Consider the following 20,116-nt stretch of genomic DNA (forward strand, 5'->3'; position numbering starts at 1 on the left):
ACTCATCCTGTATGATTTATAAGCATTTTGAAAGTGAGGACATGGCCAAATGTCCTCATATTTCACCCTCTCCTTGTAATACCTATGTCATACCCATGTCATTATACACATTTGTGTCCTCATATGTCACAAAAACATGCCCCCCCCCCCCCACATACACACCTAACCTATGTACAAAAACACACATAAATACTTGAAAAGAGGGACTTTTGCGCCCATATTTTGCTGGCGACGCTGCCCACTTCCTGTCAAGTTCTGTAAGCCACGCGTGGCTGTTCTCAGATCCGCCTTTTTGAGACCAACAGCACGATTTCCATGGCAACCCCCTTCACATGCTCATATGAATATCCCCTCCACCTACGTTTGCTGTGCACGTTGCCGCCCTCTTGTGGAGGCAAGAGAGGTTTTATGTGTGCAAAATGTTTTTTGGTCTATCAATTAGCCTTTGTTTTAGGAGAGGAGAGGGTCGATTAGAGAGGCGCAGAGGTTGAGGGATTGCTCTCCCAGGTCAGAGCCAGAGCTCACGGCCAGAATCGGAGGCAGGATGCGACGGCTTCTCCCGCTCTCCTGGAGACCCTGTCACACTGAGGAGGAACCCGCAGGTGCAGGAGAGGAAGGAGAGGAAGTTTTGTGTCAAGGTGAGAACAGGAGCTGTAGGGGGAACTGACAGGAAAACTGTAATTTGATGTAGATCCTGGAGTGATAGTTTTAAAAGTGTTAGGCAACAGGAACATATTCACGGTAATGAATTTTGAAGTAAAGGCATATATGTAGGTATAAAAGGTTTTGAAGTATAACATTGTAATAGAACATATATCATGTATGTGCATGAATATGCTTGTCATTCAGTATTATCTCTGTCTGTGACAGAGTACTATGGTATTACCTTATGAACCCTGACATTAACAAATGATTGTTGGTTTAAATTGAAAAAAGAAAGTAACCTGGTTGCCTTAATTTTTAGTTCAATGAAATGGATTAGAGATTAGGTTAACAGAAATAGCATTAGTGTTTTAACTTGTTTTAAACATGTCTAGCCATACCATTTTTGTTTTATGAATATGGAAGAGACATTGATAATACTATAGTTATACAATTCATATAAATTAAGCGACAAGAGGATGGATAGATGCGAATCAAATAAACTGCGACTCGATTGAACTCACATGAGGATGTTTTTTTTTGTTTTTTAAACCTATTATCATGGAACTTTTCAAAGAAATACGAAGTATAAAAACACACTCATGATGTTTCTGCAAGTGTTTGTGGGTCATTTTTCCGAGCGAGCGAGAGACTTCTTGAGCAAACAGCATGCATTTGATGTTTGATGTGGCCTTCAAAGGGAGCGGATGGTGGAGGTTCTTTTGTGAACTCCTTCTGCCGGCTTCCTGTGGGAAACGGGGCCGTGTTGTGTTTCTGTGTTCAACTGCGTTTAATCAGGCTTGATGTAAAATCTTCCTGAAACAATGGAACTGATTGCAAGTGACATTCGGAAACTGGCGGAAGAGTCTCATTTTGCTATCTTGTGTAGCGACACTCTGCGCTCTCGTGTTTTAAATCACTATCAGTCGATTTTTCCCTTGCAACGCTTTCATCTGGAAAAAGCCACTTAAGTCAATTCTGTGAGATGGTGATGCTTGACTAGACTTATCACTGCACCCGGGCTGGAAGACAAGCCTGTCTGACAGGGACATCTGTGGGCTCTTCCAAAATAATATGCAGGTCACTTATGCTCTATACCTTAACTTCAATGAACCGTCCATCTGATGTGAGATACAGAGTGGTCTGTTTGTCTCCTCTTGGCACCTGTCCTGCAGTGTTGGGGGTAACGCGTTACATTTTTACTTTCCAAGTAACAAGTAAAGTAATGCATCACTTTTATATTTCCAACGAAATATCGGAGTACTTCTTAAAAATACGTAAAGCAAGTTACTTTGTCAACAAAAAAACTCATCTGCATTAATTATGTAAAATAATAAATATACTTGATGTATTTAATCTCACTTTATTAACAGATGCGAATTTGAACATCTTCAGAATAAAGTTTTTTTTCCTTTCTCTTTTGGTGTGAAAGCGAATTTACATTAGACAAAAATAAAATGTTGTTCTTTTTTGTTTGTTATTAAAATAAAAAAAAGAAACATGCAACCCTAGCCCAGGTGAGAAAAAGTAATGCAAAAGTAATGTAACCCATAAAAAGTAACTAAGTAACTCAGTTACTTGTACTTAAGGGAGTAGTGCAATATTGTAACGGATTACATTTAAAAGTAACTTTCCTGTCCTGAGTAGCAAATGGTCCTGATGAAAGCTTTTTGCTCAAGGCTAAATCATTTTTCCTTTGGGATAAAGTGGTCTTGGCACCACACATCCTTAAATTGTCCAGTCATGTCTGCCAGGAGATGCCACGTCCCAGCATTGTCAGTCTTGCAGTAGTGTATTGCAAACCGAGTGTCTTTTTATAGACGTTTGGGGTAGTTTGATAACTGCTGAACTGATGAAACAATGTCACTGGTGTTTGTGAAATGTTCCAATTTCATCCTATTGTTAAAGATATGAATAAAATGTTAATGAGAGGATATTATAGCACTCCTGCTGTATTGTATCAATCAATCAATCAACTTTATTTATATAGCGCTTTTACAATCACGATTGTGTCAAAGCAGCTTCACAGTGTCAAACAGGGTAATATTGCGACAAAATTAGATTTGGCTGTACAGCCGTACTGGAGAAAACAGTGATGTTATCAGCTTATTTTAATTTATCATATAGCGACAATGTTGGCAGATCAGTATTATAGTTTATAGAATTAAATAAGACCTAATTCATATATTTTATTTGTATAATAAGTTGAATAACTTTAATCATATTTTTAGTGTCCCCAACTGAGCAAGCCAAGCCAAAGGCGACAGTGGCAAGGAACCAAAACTCCATCGGGGCATGATGGAGAAAAATAAACCTTGGGAGAAACCAGACTCAGTCGGGGTGCCAGTTCTCCTCTGGCCTATTAACACACCGTGTAAGATTATTATTCTGGCAACCTTACAGGTCGGAAATCATATTAGATCGGATTATTCAAAATTTTCAGGGTATCACGGAAGAGACAGATTTATTTAGGATGGGGCGTCAATTACACAAGAGTATGAATACATGAAAGATCGGAATTATTGCGCCGAAGACGGGTTTTGAGCATGTCGTGCCAGTGAGGCAAATTCGGAGGAGACACCATTTGACACGGCTCAGCAGACACTCCAGGATGCGTTGGTCATGTCCAGGCAGGTCCACCATCCGATCCGGACAGGGCCCAGATCCGGGATAAACCTCGGGATAAACAGAGAGACTAACATTAGCGTAGATGTCACTCTTTTTATGATGTAACTAGTACATCAGGTGTTATGGGAAGTGTTCCCGGTTCCGGCTGACCTAGTTAATGCAGCCTAACAATCAGTCAATTGATCTGAATAATGAAAGTTAAAAATGTTCTATGTGTATGCCATAGTAAAGAGATGTGTTTTTAGTCTAGATTTAAACTGACAGAGTGTGTCTGCTTCCCGAACAATGCTAGGAAGACTATTCCACAATTTAGGAGCTAAATAGGAAAATGATCGACCGCCTGCAGTTGATTTAGATATTCTAGGTATTATCAACTGGCCAGAGTTTTGAGACCGCAATCGACGTGATGGGGTATAATGCGTTAAGAGCTCGCTTAAGTATCGGGGAGCTAAACTATTTAGTGCTTTGTAAGTAATAAGCAAGATTTTAAAATGTATGCGATGTTTAATAGGGAGCCAGTGCAGTGTTGACAGAACTGGACTAATATGATCATACTTCCTGGTTCTAGTAAGAACTCTAGCTGCTTGTATAAGTGCCACAGTTCATGGCATCAGGTGGCGATGCTGTATATTTATTGGCAAGATGCAACTCTTTTTCCTTTTTAACACTATTTCATAACATTTGTTTTAGTAACATTTAATCTACGTATTGTTTTGAGAGCAAAAAGCAGGTCAGGGTGTATCATCACTACACTTCTGTTTGGTCAATTTGTAGTTTGCGCAGAACTGTCAGGTGTCGCACAAGTAAACTAAGCATTCTTTCTGTGCTATCCTGCACAGATCATTGGGGTTGCCATGCAGTTCAGTTGGGTGTGCAGTTGCATCACTCTTTTGAAATGTTTAGTTAGTAAGACAATGCATAAAGTATATCCATGTATTTTTATATTCTAATATTCAGAAGACGGCATTAGGAGCATCTCATTTGCATGACATTGTAATGCAGACTCTGTGCGTAATGGCCAGGGCTTCAATTTGCTTCCATTAGACTGAATCAATATAGAGCTTTAGCTGAAACCACAACAGAGGTTGTGAGAGACAGACAGAGAGAGATGTCTATGTGCTGGCTATATTGTCACTTAATATAGAACATAAAAAAATATATGATCTAAATTAACAATAGAGCACTTTCTAGCATCTAAAATGGTATTTGAAATCAGTTTATTATTTCAGGGGTTTTCAAACTGGAGATCCATTGAAAACTTAAAGGGGTGCGAGAGAGAGAAAATTAAGAGTTATGTATTTTTAAGGCAGTTGAAGTTGACAAAAGATATTCAATAATATTTAAAGCCGATTTTATTCGTATCAATGACAGGGTCTTATTTCTCATTATGAATGACTTATTTTGGCAAACATTATCAGCCCTCAGTATAAATGAGTCATCATGTACCCTACTCGTTTTTAAATCGATTCTTCCAGCACAATGTCTTGCCCTGGCACGAAGTATCTATCGTTTCAAGCTGCTCCCACAAACATGTTTGTTTACTCTAATGGCCCACACAGCCCCGGCTTTCAGTCCAGTCGAGTGGGATGAGGTGCAAAACGATGTACGCTGTTTATGTAGGCTGAAAATTATAATTGTATATGTAAGAGCTTCGCATTTTTAATGCCCTGATTTACTGAAGCTACAGTAACTAGGGCATGAAGCGTGCATTAAATCCGTCTGAGCCCGTTGATTGATAGTGCAGTTCATAACTTCCACCGCTAGAGGCCGCTAATGTTGTACATAAGGGGAAACTGTTGCCCTCGCCATTTCAGCAGCAGTGCTGGTGGACAGCTCCCACCATTGTTCCTGCTGAAGGCTTTTTACTGCTCATAATAGTTCACTGCTTTTGCTCTTTGTGGGGAAAATGTTGACGACCTGCCTCTAGCTTGCTTGTCTAAAACACGGTGGTTCAATTTTTCATGGTCTGGTTAATCCCAACCTCAAGATATACAGCATTTGTGATGATGAGAGCTAAGCTATATCTTCTTTTGGTGGAATGACATTTCCTTCCTTTTAGCAATAATGGCTTTATAAAACAATTTTCTCGGTTCTTCAAATTTACTAAGAAAAAACTATTCGGGAGAGACGACTTAAGAATTCATCTTCCAAGACCTCCAAGACAGCAGGTCAAAACGGGCGTCTTAGTGGACAAAAAATAGACTCTATGATTAGCCAAGCAGTCAGTGACTGATTTGAAGTGTATTTTCCATCTGTCCAACTGCAGTCGCCATAAACGCTCTCAGCATCCGCTGACAGATTTGCCAGGACCCCCCCTCCCGTCATTTTCGCAGCTTCACAATTTTGTTTAATGACAGACCTTTGCACCAGTCATGTTGCATCATGCATGCATCCTCGCACATCAGCACCCGCCGATTATAAGCATTCATACACGCAAAGGCAAACGCAGGCAACAGCAACCCTCATGGAGAGGTTTCCCATTCAAGTCAGCTGTCACCTTCACAGCTGTTATGAGAACGCATAAAGCATCCTACTGGTTTGATTGCCATTGCCGCCATGCTCATCCCAAGAAAACTGATTGCTCCATCCTGGGAGACGAACAAGAGGCTTGATTCCTGTTATTTAGGAAGGATTCACACACATGTTTGGTCCCTAGAATTGAGACTGAGGTAGTCATCATGGGCCTTGAGGATGTTGTTATACACATGTGTGATTTATTAGAGCTGTACGATTAATCGTAAAAAGATCTGGATTGAAACACCCACGTGATTCCTAAACGACGACGATTTGGCTGTCTATTAAACTTTTGACAAGTAACCTGCAATCACAGATGACCATTCAAAACCGCGCTGGCGTTTCCGCTGACCCAGAGAAAGCAGTTGTCATGTATATGTATGAAACCGTTTTGCAAACAGTCTCTCAAACACACAGTATTATTATTTCTATTTAAAGTTCATAGTTCAGAAAGTGAACGAAACCTTTTGAAAGTAACTTAAAGGGATAGTTCACCCAAAAACGAAAATGTGATGTTTATCTCCTTACCCCCAGAGCATCCAAGATGTAGGTGTGTTTGATTCTTCAGGAGAACACAAATGAAGATTTTTAACTCCAACCGTTGCTCGTATAATGCATGTCAATGGGGTTGTTTTCCTTGAGAGCCACTATAAGAGTAAAAAACACACAGACATACGAATTCATATTAAACCCTGCGGCTCGTGATACATTGGGGCGGCAGTGGCTCAGTGGTTCATGTAGGTTGTCTACAAGCCAGAAGGTTGGTGGTTCAATCCCCGGTTCCACTTGACCAAGTGTCGAAGTGTCCATGAGCAAGACACCTAACCCCAGCTGCTCCCGACGAGCTGGATGGCGCCTTACATGGCTGACATCGCCGTCGGTATATGAATGGGTGAATGTGAGGCAAAAATGTAAAGCGCTTTGGATAAAAGCGCTATATAAATGCAGTCCATTTCCACATTGATGTCTTAAAACACAAAGTGATCGGTGTCTGCGAGAAACTGAACAGTATTCGTTTTTTTTTTGTTTTTTTACCTCATAGCAAGCGAATCTCATTCACTCCTTCCGCTGAAGAAGGTCAAAACCCGGCGCAATCATATATATATATATATAGATGCCTCATTAGTGCATCTCGCAGAAACCGATCATTTCATGTTTTAAGAAATCAATGGATCATCACGAGCCACAGGGTTTAATATGAATTTGTATGTCTGTGTGTTTTTTACTCTCATAGTGACTCTCATAGAAATACACCCCATTGACATGCATTATACGAGCAACGGTTGGAGTTAAAAATCTTCATTTGTGTTCTTCTGAAGAATCAAACACACCTACATCTTGGATGCCCTGGGAGTAAGCAGATAAACATCACATTTTTATTTTTGGGTGAACTATCCTAGCCTGGTTTTACCAGACTCTCGTACATTTCATTTGTACATAGTCTGGCCACTCTCCATTGACAAGGGTTTATTTCGACTAAAGGCGGGCACCCTGTTGAGGTTTAAAACTATTGGATCTGCCCTGAGCCACTCTGGATCTGCCATAACCAATCGCTAACGTTTGGTCGTGACGTCTGTCATGCGCCCTTCGCCTGTTTCACTCATGGAAATCCGACAAAATAAAAGTGCACATGTGCATGCCACTCCAGTAATAAAACCATAGGATTAAACCTAAAACTCGTCCATTCGGATTGTGATTTATTCACGCCCTGGTGGAGAGGAGAGTTTTTTGATCGGGAACGCGGCACTCACGTGGTCCGGAACATCATTGTATGCTTGTACATTGTATGTCTGTAAATAAAATGTCATATGCTTGGTATGATAATAAATGCTACTATAAATAACGGACCAGTTCAAATGTTTAGGTGTTTAAATGTTTTATTTTAATTTATTTAAGCGGTGATTAAATATATTGCTCTTCTAAATACTTGCCAGCATTTTAAGGAAACACAAGTCTAGAAATGCATCCTAATAACAGCAAAGCAATCGTATGGTGCTCTGCAGTGGTCAAAAATGATTACAAACAGTGAATTTTGAAGTGATATATTGTTGAAAACTCAGAGATGTGGATTCGGACAGCTATTACATCAACACGATGCTGCGTTTGTCAAAAGCACTAGGTAACTCAGCCGGGGATTTTTACGCGGGTGGTGAGAGACGGACGGCAAAAAAATAACTGAGCAGTCCCTGTAACTTAAATGATGGCAATACCTTCCGACCCCACGACAAACAGTTACCGTCCGAATAGCTTCAGCCAACTCCTTCATCACTAACGAAGCGATCTGGAAAATCAAACTTTTCCCGAATTTACCCTGTTGGAGGGCCACAACATCATGGCCACCAACAAGCCCCAGCAAAGACTGTTATTGCTCGGGGCTTTAACTTCTGGATATTCGGCAGCGGTGCCACAATGCAATGAATGGTTTAGTTTGCATCTTTCTCCGCCGCCATTACTGAACTACATCTCAAACTAGCGCTCGACATCAACGTCATCGTTCTCAGCCACTCCCTCTGTTCACTGATTGGACCGATAAAAAATTGTTCGGAGAAAACCTAAGACTACACAGCAGTCCCAGACGTAGTACTGAAGGAAAATGAGAATTGAGCGGAAGTACGTAGGAGGGCAGAGCCAGGCTAGAACTATCCCTTTAACACTTCAAATAAAGATTGTCCATTACTTCATTACACCAGTAGGTGACGACAAATGACTTTTAAAATGTATTTGTCATTTAATCATTCAAGAGATTTGTTTAAAAAAAAACACACACTAATTCAGTGAGTAATGAAACCAATGAAGTATTTATGATAGTCATTGAATCATTCATATAATATATATATATATATATATATATATATATATATATATATATATATATATAATATATATTTTTTTTTTTATTTGTCAAAACGCAGTAAATGTTTTGTTGTCAGAATTCAGAATTTCTATTTTAAACAAAAAATAATTGTGCAGCTCTAGTATATCTATAATTATTTTTTTTCCATAAATTAACTTTGTGCATTTAACATAAAAAAAATATAAATAATATTATATATATTTATATCTTATCAGCAAATAATGAAAATTCACTTGTCAGTGAATTTCATGGAGTCTTTAAACTGATGCTTTGTTGATTAAATATTATATGCAAATGCAAATCACAAGCAGGGAGCATTTGTCTTGTGGGTTTCTCACGTGGGATGCATAAATTAGCACTTGCAGTGTATTTTGGGATAGAGTCAAGCTGGATTTAAACTTTTATTTAAAAACTCTTTTTTAAAACTTAGGCCACAGTGGAAATGAATGGGGTTTACTCCATTCGTTTCTCTTCTTGGTCCGTATTCTTTAAATGCGAGCGCATAGAGGAGGGCTGTATGTGGCACTGGTGGGTCTTAAACAGTGGGAGAGTGCTTCAGTTCACTGACATCTCCATAAAATTTGCACAGAGCTGACATCACGCTCCCATCTCCTCCAGCACCAGTGGATTTCTCTTCGAGGAAGCGCATTTCCTCTGAGCCTTCAAAAAACCGAGTGCAGATCAAATCAACACATAACAGACAGGCTTTGCGATGCTCTTGCATGCTCTGCCCACAGAGAACCACATGCATGGCATCCCAAAACGCATCTTTCATCTTGACATGGTGATAGTCCAGAGCATTATTTCTCCAAAGTGGACAGACAAATCCCTGTATATGTGTAATCTGATCAGTATGCATAATCCCAGTACTAAACCTCATCCCTCTCTTCAGGAACGTTGATCCATTCCGCCGGACTGTCAACCTGGAAGCTCGGCAAAATTAAAATGAAGTAAAAAAAATAAGGGGTGTTGAAAAGAGAGATTAGACACTTTGATCTCAGACAGGCAGTTTGGCTCTTATTTCAGGCTCTTTTTAAACGCGTCAAGGGAGGAACGGCGTATAGTGGTGATGACCTTAATACTTTCTTCACGTTAAACACTCATTCAGGCCTGTTTCATACGCAAACAGAGACAGACCCCTTTAATACGCAGGCCCTCGACGCTAGGCTTATCGTGCCTCCAAACGTCTGATAATGCGAAGAGATACCGCCACTGACCTAAATGCGTGTTGTCTGTGTTATAAAAAGGTCTGCAGCTCAGCATTGAGCACAGCGCCACTGCCCTGTGAATCGCACCACTCCATTTTTGATTCCAATTAGGGATGTATGATTGGCATAAAGCAAATTTAAGAAGTAAATAAACAAACAGTATTAGCTAGCTAACAGTTCAGAAATGTGCTTTTGAAAGTGGGGAAAAAAATCTTAATATTGCTGCATATTCAGTTTTATTTCTCTTTTTGAAGTGACAAAAAATGACTTATTTTTTTGCCTAATGATAATTATTCTGCCCTCAGGGGAATTGATAGGCTCTTAATTGTGCTCTTATGTAAAGTTACACTTTTTTCCAGTTTAAAAAAGCATCCAAATGAAAAGAGCAAACGGATAATAACTTCCCTCCATCCCAAATGTTTATATAATAAGATTATAAATATTCTAAATGTAATATAATATAATATAATATAATATAATATAATATAATATAATATAATATAACACAATATAAGTTCTCTCAAGTCGATTAACATGATTAATTGCATCCAAAATAAAAGTTTGATTACATAGTGTGTGTACTTCGTATAATTATTTATATATAAATACACATATATAGGCTATATTTAAATAAAATGTGTGTGTGTATATATATATATTTATATATATATATATACGTAATTATATAATTTATATTGCATACATATGTATGTGTGTATATATATTATTATTATTATTTTTATTTTTTTTTACGGTATATACATGAAAGTATTTCTTAAATATTAACATGTATGTGTGTTGTAAGATGTCTGGGCTAAGGGATGACTACTCCTGAGAAAACTAGGCCTTTTGTGTATCTTGGGGCAAAAACAGTGTTTATAATTTTGGTCTGTGTGTGTATACATTTAAGTTTTTGTTTACATGATGTGTATTTATATGGGCTTATATATGTGTGTATGTATGTATACACTAAACAATATTATATATATATATATATATATATATATATATATATATATATATATATATATATATATATATATATATATATATATATATATATATATATATATATATATATATATATATATATATATATATATGTGTGTGTGTGTGTGTGTGTGTGTATATATGTGGGGGGGGGGTATAGCAATACACATTATGTAAACAAAAACTTTTGTTAGATTTCACAATATAATATAATATAATATAATATAATATAATATAATATAATATAATATAATATAATATAATATAATAGATAAAGCAAAATGCTATCCAAATGCAAAATGTGGTAATGAATTCTTTGGAAATGAATTTGCTGTGTGTGTTCCCTCTGGAATGTCCAATGGATTTTTATTTATTTAATGGTAATTTTCAGAGTTGAATGATTCAAATTTGTTTCAATTCAACTCGGAACAGCCATTCTAAACCCCCAGGAAATGGCTTAAAAGGGGTAATTCTTTTCCAGGTTTAAGTACTTTAAACTGTGCAACTCTACTAGTAATAAATTATGAATCTAATTATGCAGATTGCGAATTTATGATAATGAATTGATTAAACTGAAACTATGCCCTCATAAAGAATTTTTTTTTAAAGTCCAGTGGCAAATAGCTAATGCCTTTTAATGGAAAAGTTCATTTCTGACACTGCAAATAACAGTAATTCTATCGACGAAAGAGTCTCTTGTCTCCTGCTGTGCTCAGGTACCCGATTACTACCGAATACACCAAGCATGCTTTAACTTTAAAAGCCCATTCAGATCAGACCGAGTCTCAGATGAGACGCATCAGCCGCGCTGCGCGTGTTCTTCTGCTGCGCGCGCTTTCCAGTGGATATTATATGTGGGGGGAAAATATGATTTGCCATTAAAAAGCACGGATCTCAGCGCTGCAGGGACGTAGTGCATGATTCGAGCTCTGCACCGCGTACGGAGTCTGGCTTTCTCCTGTGGGACACGGCGCTTGTGCTATGTATGTGCGAGGAATCGCTTTCATCGCAGCCCTTGGATGAGCACTTCGGCTGAGCTAGTATGATAGCCGTCTCTTTCAAATGCCGATGCCAGATACTGCGGAGAGTGAACAAAGGTACGGTCTCGGTTGTTTTCATCCTTCATAATACCTCATGCAGCCCTCCCCATTACGCGAACGCGTGCTTGTATATGATATACGGACGTTTACGCAGGGATTAGACGCAGAGCCGGGTCACCGGACCTGATGGAACACAGAGGAATGGAACAACGATGGTCATCAAAACGCGCGCCTTTGTTTTGAAATGTTGTTGCATGAAGCCTGTGGCTAAAAAGACGCACTGAAGTATCGCTCACCCGCCCCCCTTCATTAATATTTAACAGTACAGTGCTGTAGTTTGGTGGTCAGCTAGCACTTGTAGGAGAACAATGCTGCTGTCGTTTTTCTTAGTATCTGCCTGACAGATTCTCCCCTGTTAATTATTTACCTGAAGGCACACTGCTTCATGCTGTGGTTTGGGAGTACTGTTTGTCTGGTGTGCCTGGGAAACACAGGTGGATGTCAGAATGGTTTGTTTTAAACATCTCTAGTGCAAACTTAGCCAATTCATGATGAGCGGCGTGCCATGTTGCATTTTGACTTGTGAGTTTATTTGACTTAAGGCATTTTTTTTTTTTTTGCCCTCTGTGCAGTGACTATAAATAGTGTTCTCTTTGAGAGGACTGCTACACCAATGAATTATTTTTTGAATATTTTACCCTGACTAGTAATGGTTTGTGTGAGTTATCCAACTTGGCATTGCTTAAGAGACGTGGAGTGGTGTTGTCATAAATACTGCAAGTTGTCCACACTCATGGGAAAACACTTGACCTCAATAAGATGAGTAAATACCCAGTTGGCTGTGTGAAAAAAAAGAAAGAAAAAAAAAGAAGCAGAATGAAGATCCCTTTCATCCATGCACAAACCAGTTTCTACTGATTTCTGCATGTACTGATTTCTGGTCTTAAAGATACCTGGTGTAAACTTGCAGATGCAGGTCTTTATACCTGATTTATAGTTGTGTGTCAGTTATTTTCCCCGATGGATCTTGCCTCCTGGGGTTTAATGCAGATACAACATGTTTGAATGTGTCCCAAATTGGACTTGTTTCCCCCTCACGAGACACATATTTGATGTGGGTGACAGTGTGAACAGCAGAAATCACCATGAATTTGACATTTTCAGTTCAAATCTGGTACACTTTTATGTGTAATGTGGAAAGAAATTGGATACGTTATTTGCATGTTTTCCCCTCACAGGCTGGATTTTAGGCATGAATCACATCAATAACAGACACACACACACACACACACACACACACACACACACACACACACACACACACACACACACACACACACACACACACACACACACATATATACACCAATCAGGCATAACATTATGATGAATATCACTGATTATCTCATCATCACGGCCTTTTTAGTGGGTGGGCTATTTTAGGTGATGTATTAGGATAATATATTATCAAAATTGGTCCAAGAAAGTATAAGTCGTAAACCGGCTATGGGGTTATGGGTGGCCAAGGCTCATTGATGCATGTGGGGAGCGAAGGCTGGCCCGTGTGGTCTGATCAAACAGACAAGCTCAAATTGCTCAAGAAGTTAATTCTGGTTCTGATAGAAAGGTTTTAGAATACACAGTATATCATCACAGTTTGTTGCGTATGGGACTGCATCGCCACAAACCAGTCAGGGTGCGCATGTTGACCCCTGCCTACCGCCCAAAGCACCAACAGATACCAACAGTATCATTTTAATAACCCAACATTTGTTTTTGTTTTTTTTATACTGTGTGTACTGTAGTTTTTCACATTCCTCCTCCCATTTGAAGTTTTTGTTAAATATATTTATTCACATCATGACTTTATGTCATGATGAATTTGTCAGAATAGGCTTTTTAATGCTTGTGGGACATTTTAGGAATGTGACGTGTCTAATATGAGGCACATTTAAAAGGTCATGTGACGAGTCTCACAAAAAATATAGGCATTTTATATTGTGGTTGTGTGTGTGTGTGTGTGTGTGTGTGTGTGTGGTTAGACTCCAAGATATGATTATCATTACTCATTATGAGTCAGTGTGTCGTCTGTTATAGGTGAAACGAGAGTGTATGAGGAATAACTTATTCATGGGAGATGATGTAAGCTAATGGACACTGATGTTGGGGTTTCATTATAGGCTGATGGTTTCTGGCCACAAAAGGTTAAAGCAATGTGTAATCTTCATTACATCAGAAATGTCATAACGTTGCTTTGTCTGGTGATATTAGTGAATGTTTTGCAACAGTAAGAAGCAAAGAAAAGGATACATTGATCAGAATGCTTTATTTTGCAATAATAACAGGCCTTCTAGTATCAAATAAACACATAAACGGACATATTTGAATATCTTATTTGACCAATCAGGAACGGGTATTCCAGGAGATCAATGTACTAATGCACAAAAGGTTCTTTATAGTTTAAAAAAAGGTCTTCACACTAGGAATAGAATTATGTTCACTGAAGCTGTTCACTGAAAGGTTCTTTGGGGAATCAAAAATGTTTCTTTTTCTTCACTGTGTGAAACTCCTTTTGGAACATTTTTAAGAGTGGTGAATAATGTAGATGATCTCTACCCAAAGAAAAAAAGAACTGCTTCATTTTTTTTTCTTTCACCAGGGTCCATTGCAGCCCTTGTTGTTGATGAATTGTCATCTCATTTGAGATCGCCTAGTGTTCTTGGCCTTAGGCGTGTACAACATTTGTCTTGGTAGTGGCATTTATGGTGCCATGGCCTGTCGGTTTTATATCTCTGTTACACATTTGCAGGCATTCAGTCAGAAAATGAAAAAGAGGCCCAATGTGTTGGTTCCTCTTCATTTTGCTCCAAAAGTAATATTAATTAGAAGATGATTTTCAGCAACCTGAATAATAGTATACTACTGACAGGTTGTTGATTTTTAATGAATTTATTCCATCATTTTTTTTTTTCACCAGCTGGAATGAGCATGCCTAGCTTCACCTCTGCAGGTGTTCTGTGAGCTGGGCCAATTATATTTTAGTTTCATGTAAGGTAATGAGTCGAGCCAACCGCATGCCACTCATAACTGCACTGCTTTCCTGAAATACAAGGTGGGCAGAAAGATCTGGCTATATATTTTATACCAGCCACAGAAAAATGTCTGTTTGTTTTGAAGATTGTATATTTGTGCTTGTGTGGGAGATTGTGTGCGCATACGTTTTTTTCTGTGTTTGCCTGAGCTTATGTTGGCATCAAGGTTTGTGTGCCTGGTTGTGGCAGCTGATATTACCAGTGTCGCACCGTACCTACTGTAATAATTGGAATGCTAATCGCTCCCTGACACTAATAAGGGACATTTTCCATTTCCATTCTTAGGTAGTCAAGGGGTATACTGTAACCCTTTTGCATTGAGCTCATGGCTTATAGGCCACCTGCCTCCTAACTGAAAAAACAATTTAGAGCTCAGTTTGTAGAGCTGCTTTAACGGAACCAGCTGCTAAGCTCTGATTCACACCAGATAGAAAGACAAAACACACAGCAACTGAGGGAAAGAAACCGCACGGTCAACAAAACAGTCTGAAGGAAATGATCAGCCATCGTATTTACTGTATGATTACAGTATGAAAAGGTGCATACATATATACATACAAGATTAAAAGAACAGCATTTATTTCAGATATTTTTTTGTTCCATTTTATGTGTGCTTGTTGCATTTATTAAAAACACACACACACACACACACACACACACACACACACACACACACACACACACACACACACACACGTACGTATGTATGTATGTATGTATGTATGTATAATATATATATATATATATAGTTTTTTATATATATATAAATTTTAAAAGCACACATTAAATGAAACAAAAAAAATCTGAAATAAATGCTGCTGTTATGTAGCCTAGAAATCTAGACGCACCCTAGTGGCAGCAAATTTAATTTGCCCGCAAGTGTCGTCTAGGAACTCTCAATACCCTTCTGAGCTGTATTCCTCAAAATCTGGATGGCCCAATCACATCGTGTATAGAGTCGGCGGGCGGGGCCATAATGACGACGGCCGAGTTGCGTTTGCGTGCTTCTAGTAAACACAGAAACTGGCGAACGCCGGCGGTCTTTCGAATCAGCTTTGACCGCGATTCTGGAAGACTTGAGTTAAGCTTTTCTCTGAGAAAAGAACAAAGAACGGCACTGAAGTCATTCTTAAAAAGGGAAGATGTGTTCGGAGTTTAGCCGACCAGATACGGCGAATGTTTAATCTATCAATGAGCTCTGTTTCACCTTCGTTGCTCTGGTTGGTGTAGCGCTATCCTATCGCGTGCAGAGGGAGTTTGAAAGACAACCGTTTATCCCGCCCCTCGGATTGAGCCCTGTCAATGGTGAGTTTCCAGACCAAACATCTTGATGTGGGTCTGGCTTGTCAGGCTAGCTGTTATGCCCTCTGCCACTTTAAATGATCATCATGGATTCTGATTGGCTGTCGATGTTTTATCATTTATCAACTGGAAGAAAATATTCTGAAACTGACTGTAACAAAATCGTTCCCAAGACTCTGCACCACAACTATAACAATAATATTTTAACTTAGAACTATTTTTTTAGAACTAAATTTGTATTGTCATAATTTGCATCATTGCATGATTCAATACAAATCACGATACTGAAAACATGATACAATATTATTTAAGCCAAAATAAATTAGTTTCAGTTTTTCATTATTATTACTTTATTACTTATTACTTATTAAAATAATATTATTTGATTATAATGTCCCACAAATATCCCCTTCTTGCATTATTATACGTTGTATTATATACATTATATATTAATTTAATGTAGTAACGTTACGTCACTGAAATTTCATTGAAAATACACTTTCATTGCATGCATTCGTTAGACTCTTCCGGTTCTCGATATGTCCCGCCTCTCCTGCCGTTCATGTACTACACATAAGAATGAACCATCTAAAACGCTTTGAATATTACTAACACTAAATATGATATGGTGATTTAAATTGTTTGCGCTTTTACCTTGACGAGTGCCATTCCGGTGTGGTGCCGAATTATGCGGTCCTAGTAAGCGCTTTAGTGACTTTAGGGTTAGGATTGGGATCAAGAGTAGGTATGATTAGCGCAATACAGCGGCTACTAGAGTCAAGTGATTCGGTGGGTTGCACAATTCCACACAAGATGATCAATGCAAGCAATCACAGTTCTAATCACATCACAAGAAAGCATGTCAAAATGACTATATATATATATATATATATATATATATATATATATATGTCATATATATATATATATATATATATATATATATATATATATATATATATATATATATATATATATATATATATGTCATATATATATGTCAAATATGTATATATATATACAGGGAGTGCAGAATTATTAGGCATATGAGTATTTTGACCACATCATCCTCGTTATGCATGTTGTCTTACTCCAAGCTGTATAGGCTGGAAAGCCTACTACCAATTAAGCATATTAGGTGATGTGCATCTCTGTAACGCCGCATTCACACGGGGCGTAGGCGTTAACGCTTGACGGAGGGCGTGGCTGAAGCTGGGTGCTGACGCGATCGTCATAGTGACAACAGCCAATCACATTAACTTGCCGCTTGGACCAAAACACAACACAAAAAAGCGCCTTTTTTGGTTGTATGTGCGAGTGCGATTGCCCGTGTAGTTGTTGTCAGCGCACTGCACAGGTGCACGAAGCTGTTAAGTACATTAAATCCCGAAAAAGCGCCAACAGCGGGAAGAATATCACGTAGTGGTCCAGGAGCTGCGTCTGGATTTTTAACGGTCTATGGTCTGGATGGTTCACGGAGCAGTAATGAACGCAATTGGCTATTGTCTGCTGTAGGATATTTGCATACGGCGATCTGATTGGATGACGCCTGCGCTGGCGCTTGAAAAGTTGAGAATTCTTCAACTTCTGCCGCTTGCAACGCGAGTGAAGCGCCGCGACGGAACCCACAATTCAGTTCGGCAACGGATGATGTCACCCATTCAAAGTAAATGGGAAGCGTTAACGCCTACGCCCCGTGTGAATGCGGCGTAATGAGAAGGGGTGTGGTCTAATGACATCAACACCCTATATCAGGTGTGCATAATTATTAGGCAACTTCCTTTCCTTTGGCAAAATGAGTCAAAAGAAGGACTTGACAGGCTCAGAAAAGTCAAAAATAGTGAGATATATTGCAGAGGGATGCAGCAGTCTTAAAATAGCCAAGCTTCTGAAGCGTGATCATCGAACAATCAAGCGTTTCATTCAAAATAGTCAACAGGTTCGCAAGAAGCGTGTGGAAAAACCAAGGCGCAAAATAACTGCCCGTGAACTGAGAAAAGTCAAGCGTGCAGCTGCCAAGATGCCACTTGCCACCAGTTTGGCCATATTTCAGAGCTGCAACATCACTGGAGTGCCCAAAAGCACAAGGTGTGCAATACTCAGAGACATGGCCATGGTAAGAAAGGCAGAAAGTCGACCACCACTGAACAAGACACACAAGCTGAAACGTCTAGACTGGGCCAAGAAATATCTCAAGACTGATTTTTCTAAGGTTTTATGGACTAATGAAATGGGAGTGAGTCTTGATGGGCCCGTGGCTGGATTGGTAAAGGGCAGAGAGCTCCAGTCCGACTCAGACGCCAGCAAGGTGGAGGTGGAGTACTGGTTTGGGCTAGTATCATCAAAGATGAGCTTGTGGGGCCTTTTCGGCTTGAGGATGGAGTCAAGCTCAACTCCCAGTCCTACTGCCAGTTTCTGGAAGACACCTTCTTCAAGCAGTGGTACAGGAAGAAGTCTGCATCCTTCAAGAAAAACATGATTTTCATGCAGGACAATGCTCCATCACACGCGTCCAAGTACTCCACAGCGTGGCTGGCAAGAAAGGGTATAAAAGAAGAAAATCTAATGAAATGGCCTCCTTGTTCACCTGATCTGAACCCCATTGAGAACCTGTGGTCCATCATCAAATGTGCGATTTACAAGGAGGGAAAACAGTACACCTCTCTGAACAGTGTCTGGGAGGCTGTGGTTGCTGCTGCACGCAATGTTGATCCTGAACAGATCAAAACACTGACAGAATCCATGGATGGCAGGCTTTTGAGTGTCCTTGCAAAGAAAGGTGGCTATATTGGTCACTGATTTGTTTTTGTTTGGTTTTTGAATGTCAGAAATGTATATTTGTGAATGTTGAGATGTTATATTGGTTTCACTGGTAAAAATAAATAATTGAAATGGGTATAAATTTGTTTTTTGTTAAGTTGCCTAATAATTATGCACAGTAATAGTCACCTGCACACACAGATATCCCCCTAAAATAGCTAAAACTAAAAACTAAAACTTCCAAAAATATTCAGCTTTGATATTAATGAGTTTTTTGTGTTCATTGAGAACATGGTTGTTGTTCAATAATAAAATTAATCCTCAAAAATACAACTTGCCTAATAATTCTGCACTCCCTGTATATATATATATATATATATATATATATATATATATATATATATATATATATATATATATATATATATATATATATATATATATATATATATATATATATATATATATATATAAATCCCCCTTTTCTCAGATTTAACTAGCTGTTTTTGAACTCAATAACATTTCTTATGTAAACCCCCCTTATATTAAGACCATTAACTGGACTAGTTTTTCAGAAACTGAAAACTAATGTTCTACACCTCCCTGGGATTCAACTGCAGCTTCTGCTGTGCAGCCGTATGACCATCACCTTTTTCTTGTTCCATTCACACACCGGAGGAGCTATCATGGCTTCAGAAGAGTCCACTGAGCTTCAAGCTCTTTCACCAGGCTACAGTTTCAAAAGAAATCTGTCCGTTTTTTTCTGTCAGATGAGAGGTTCTGTGTTCACCGCATCTGGCTCTTATTCATTCTGCTGGCACACGTCTGTCCTGGTCTCCACCGCTTTCACTTTGAACAGCCTCCATCAATCCTTTTACGTTTGCTTGACAGCAGGATTTAGTGCCAGGAAGAGGAGGTGGTGCTGTTTTGGCTCTCTTGCGTTATATAGGCGCATGTTTTGAAACTGTAAAACCTAGAGGCATTATGATTTGACAGCTCCCAATGAGTGTCCTATATTTAAATCATGGCATGCGGAATGGAGGATAGGAGAACCGAGCTCATTAACTGTGACGTTCAGAGTCCTGA

General features: G+C 38.9%; 1 protein-coding gene across 11 annotated transcripts in view; it reads left to right on the forward strand.

Annotated features, from left to right (window-relative positions):
* Positions 1 to 20,116, forward strand: part of grip1 (glutamate receptor interacting protein 1) — a 312,119-nt gene that overhangs the window by 171,777 nt on the left and 120,226 nt on the right. For 2 of the 11 annotated variants that reach the window (XM_067426885.1, XM_067426888.1), the window contains exon 1: positions 11,625 to 11,933. The exons of the other annotated variants lie outside the window; for them this stretch is intronic. In XM_067426885.1, the coding sequence (XP_067282986.1) occupies positions 11,879 to 11,933 (55 nt within the window). In that variant the 5' untranslated portion in view covers positions 11,625 to 11,878. Of the gene's footprint in view, positions 1 to 11,624; positions 11,934 to 20,116 lie in introns of those variants that run through there. 11 annotated transcript variants of the gene reach the window in all.

This window comes from Pseudorasbora parva, chromosome 20 (genome assembly GCF_024679245.1).
Source record: "Pseudorasbora parva isolate DD20220531a chromosome 20, ASM2467924v1, whole genome shotgun sequence".
NCBI classification, from domain to species: domain Eukaryota; kingdom Metazoa; phylum Chordata; class Actinopteri; order Cypriniformes; family Gobionidae; genus Pseudorasbora; species Pseudorasbora parva.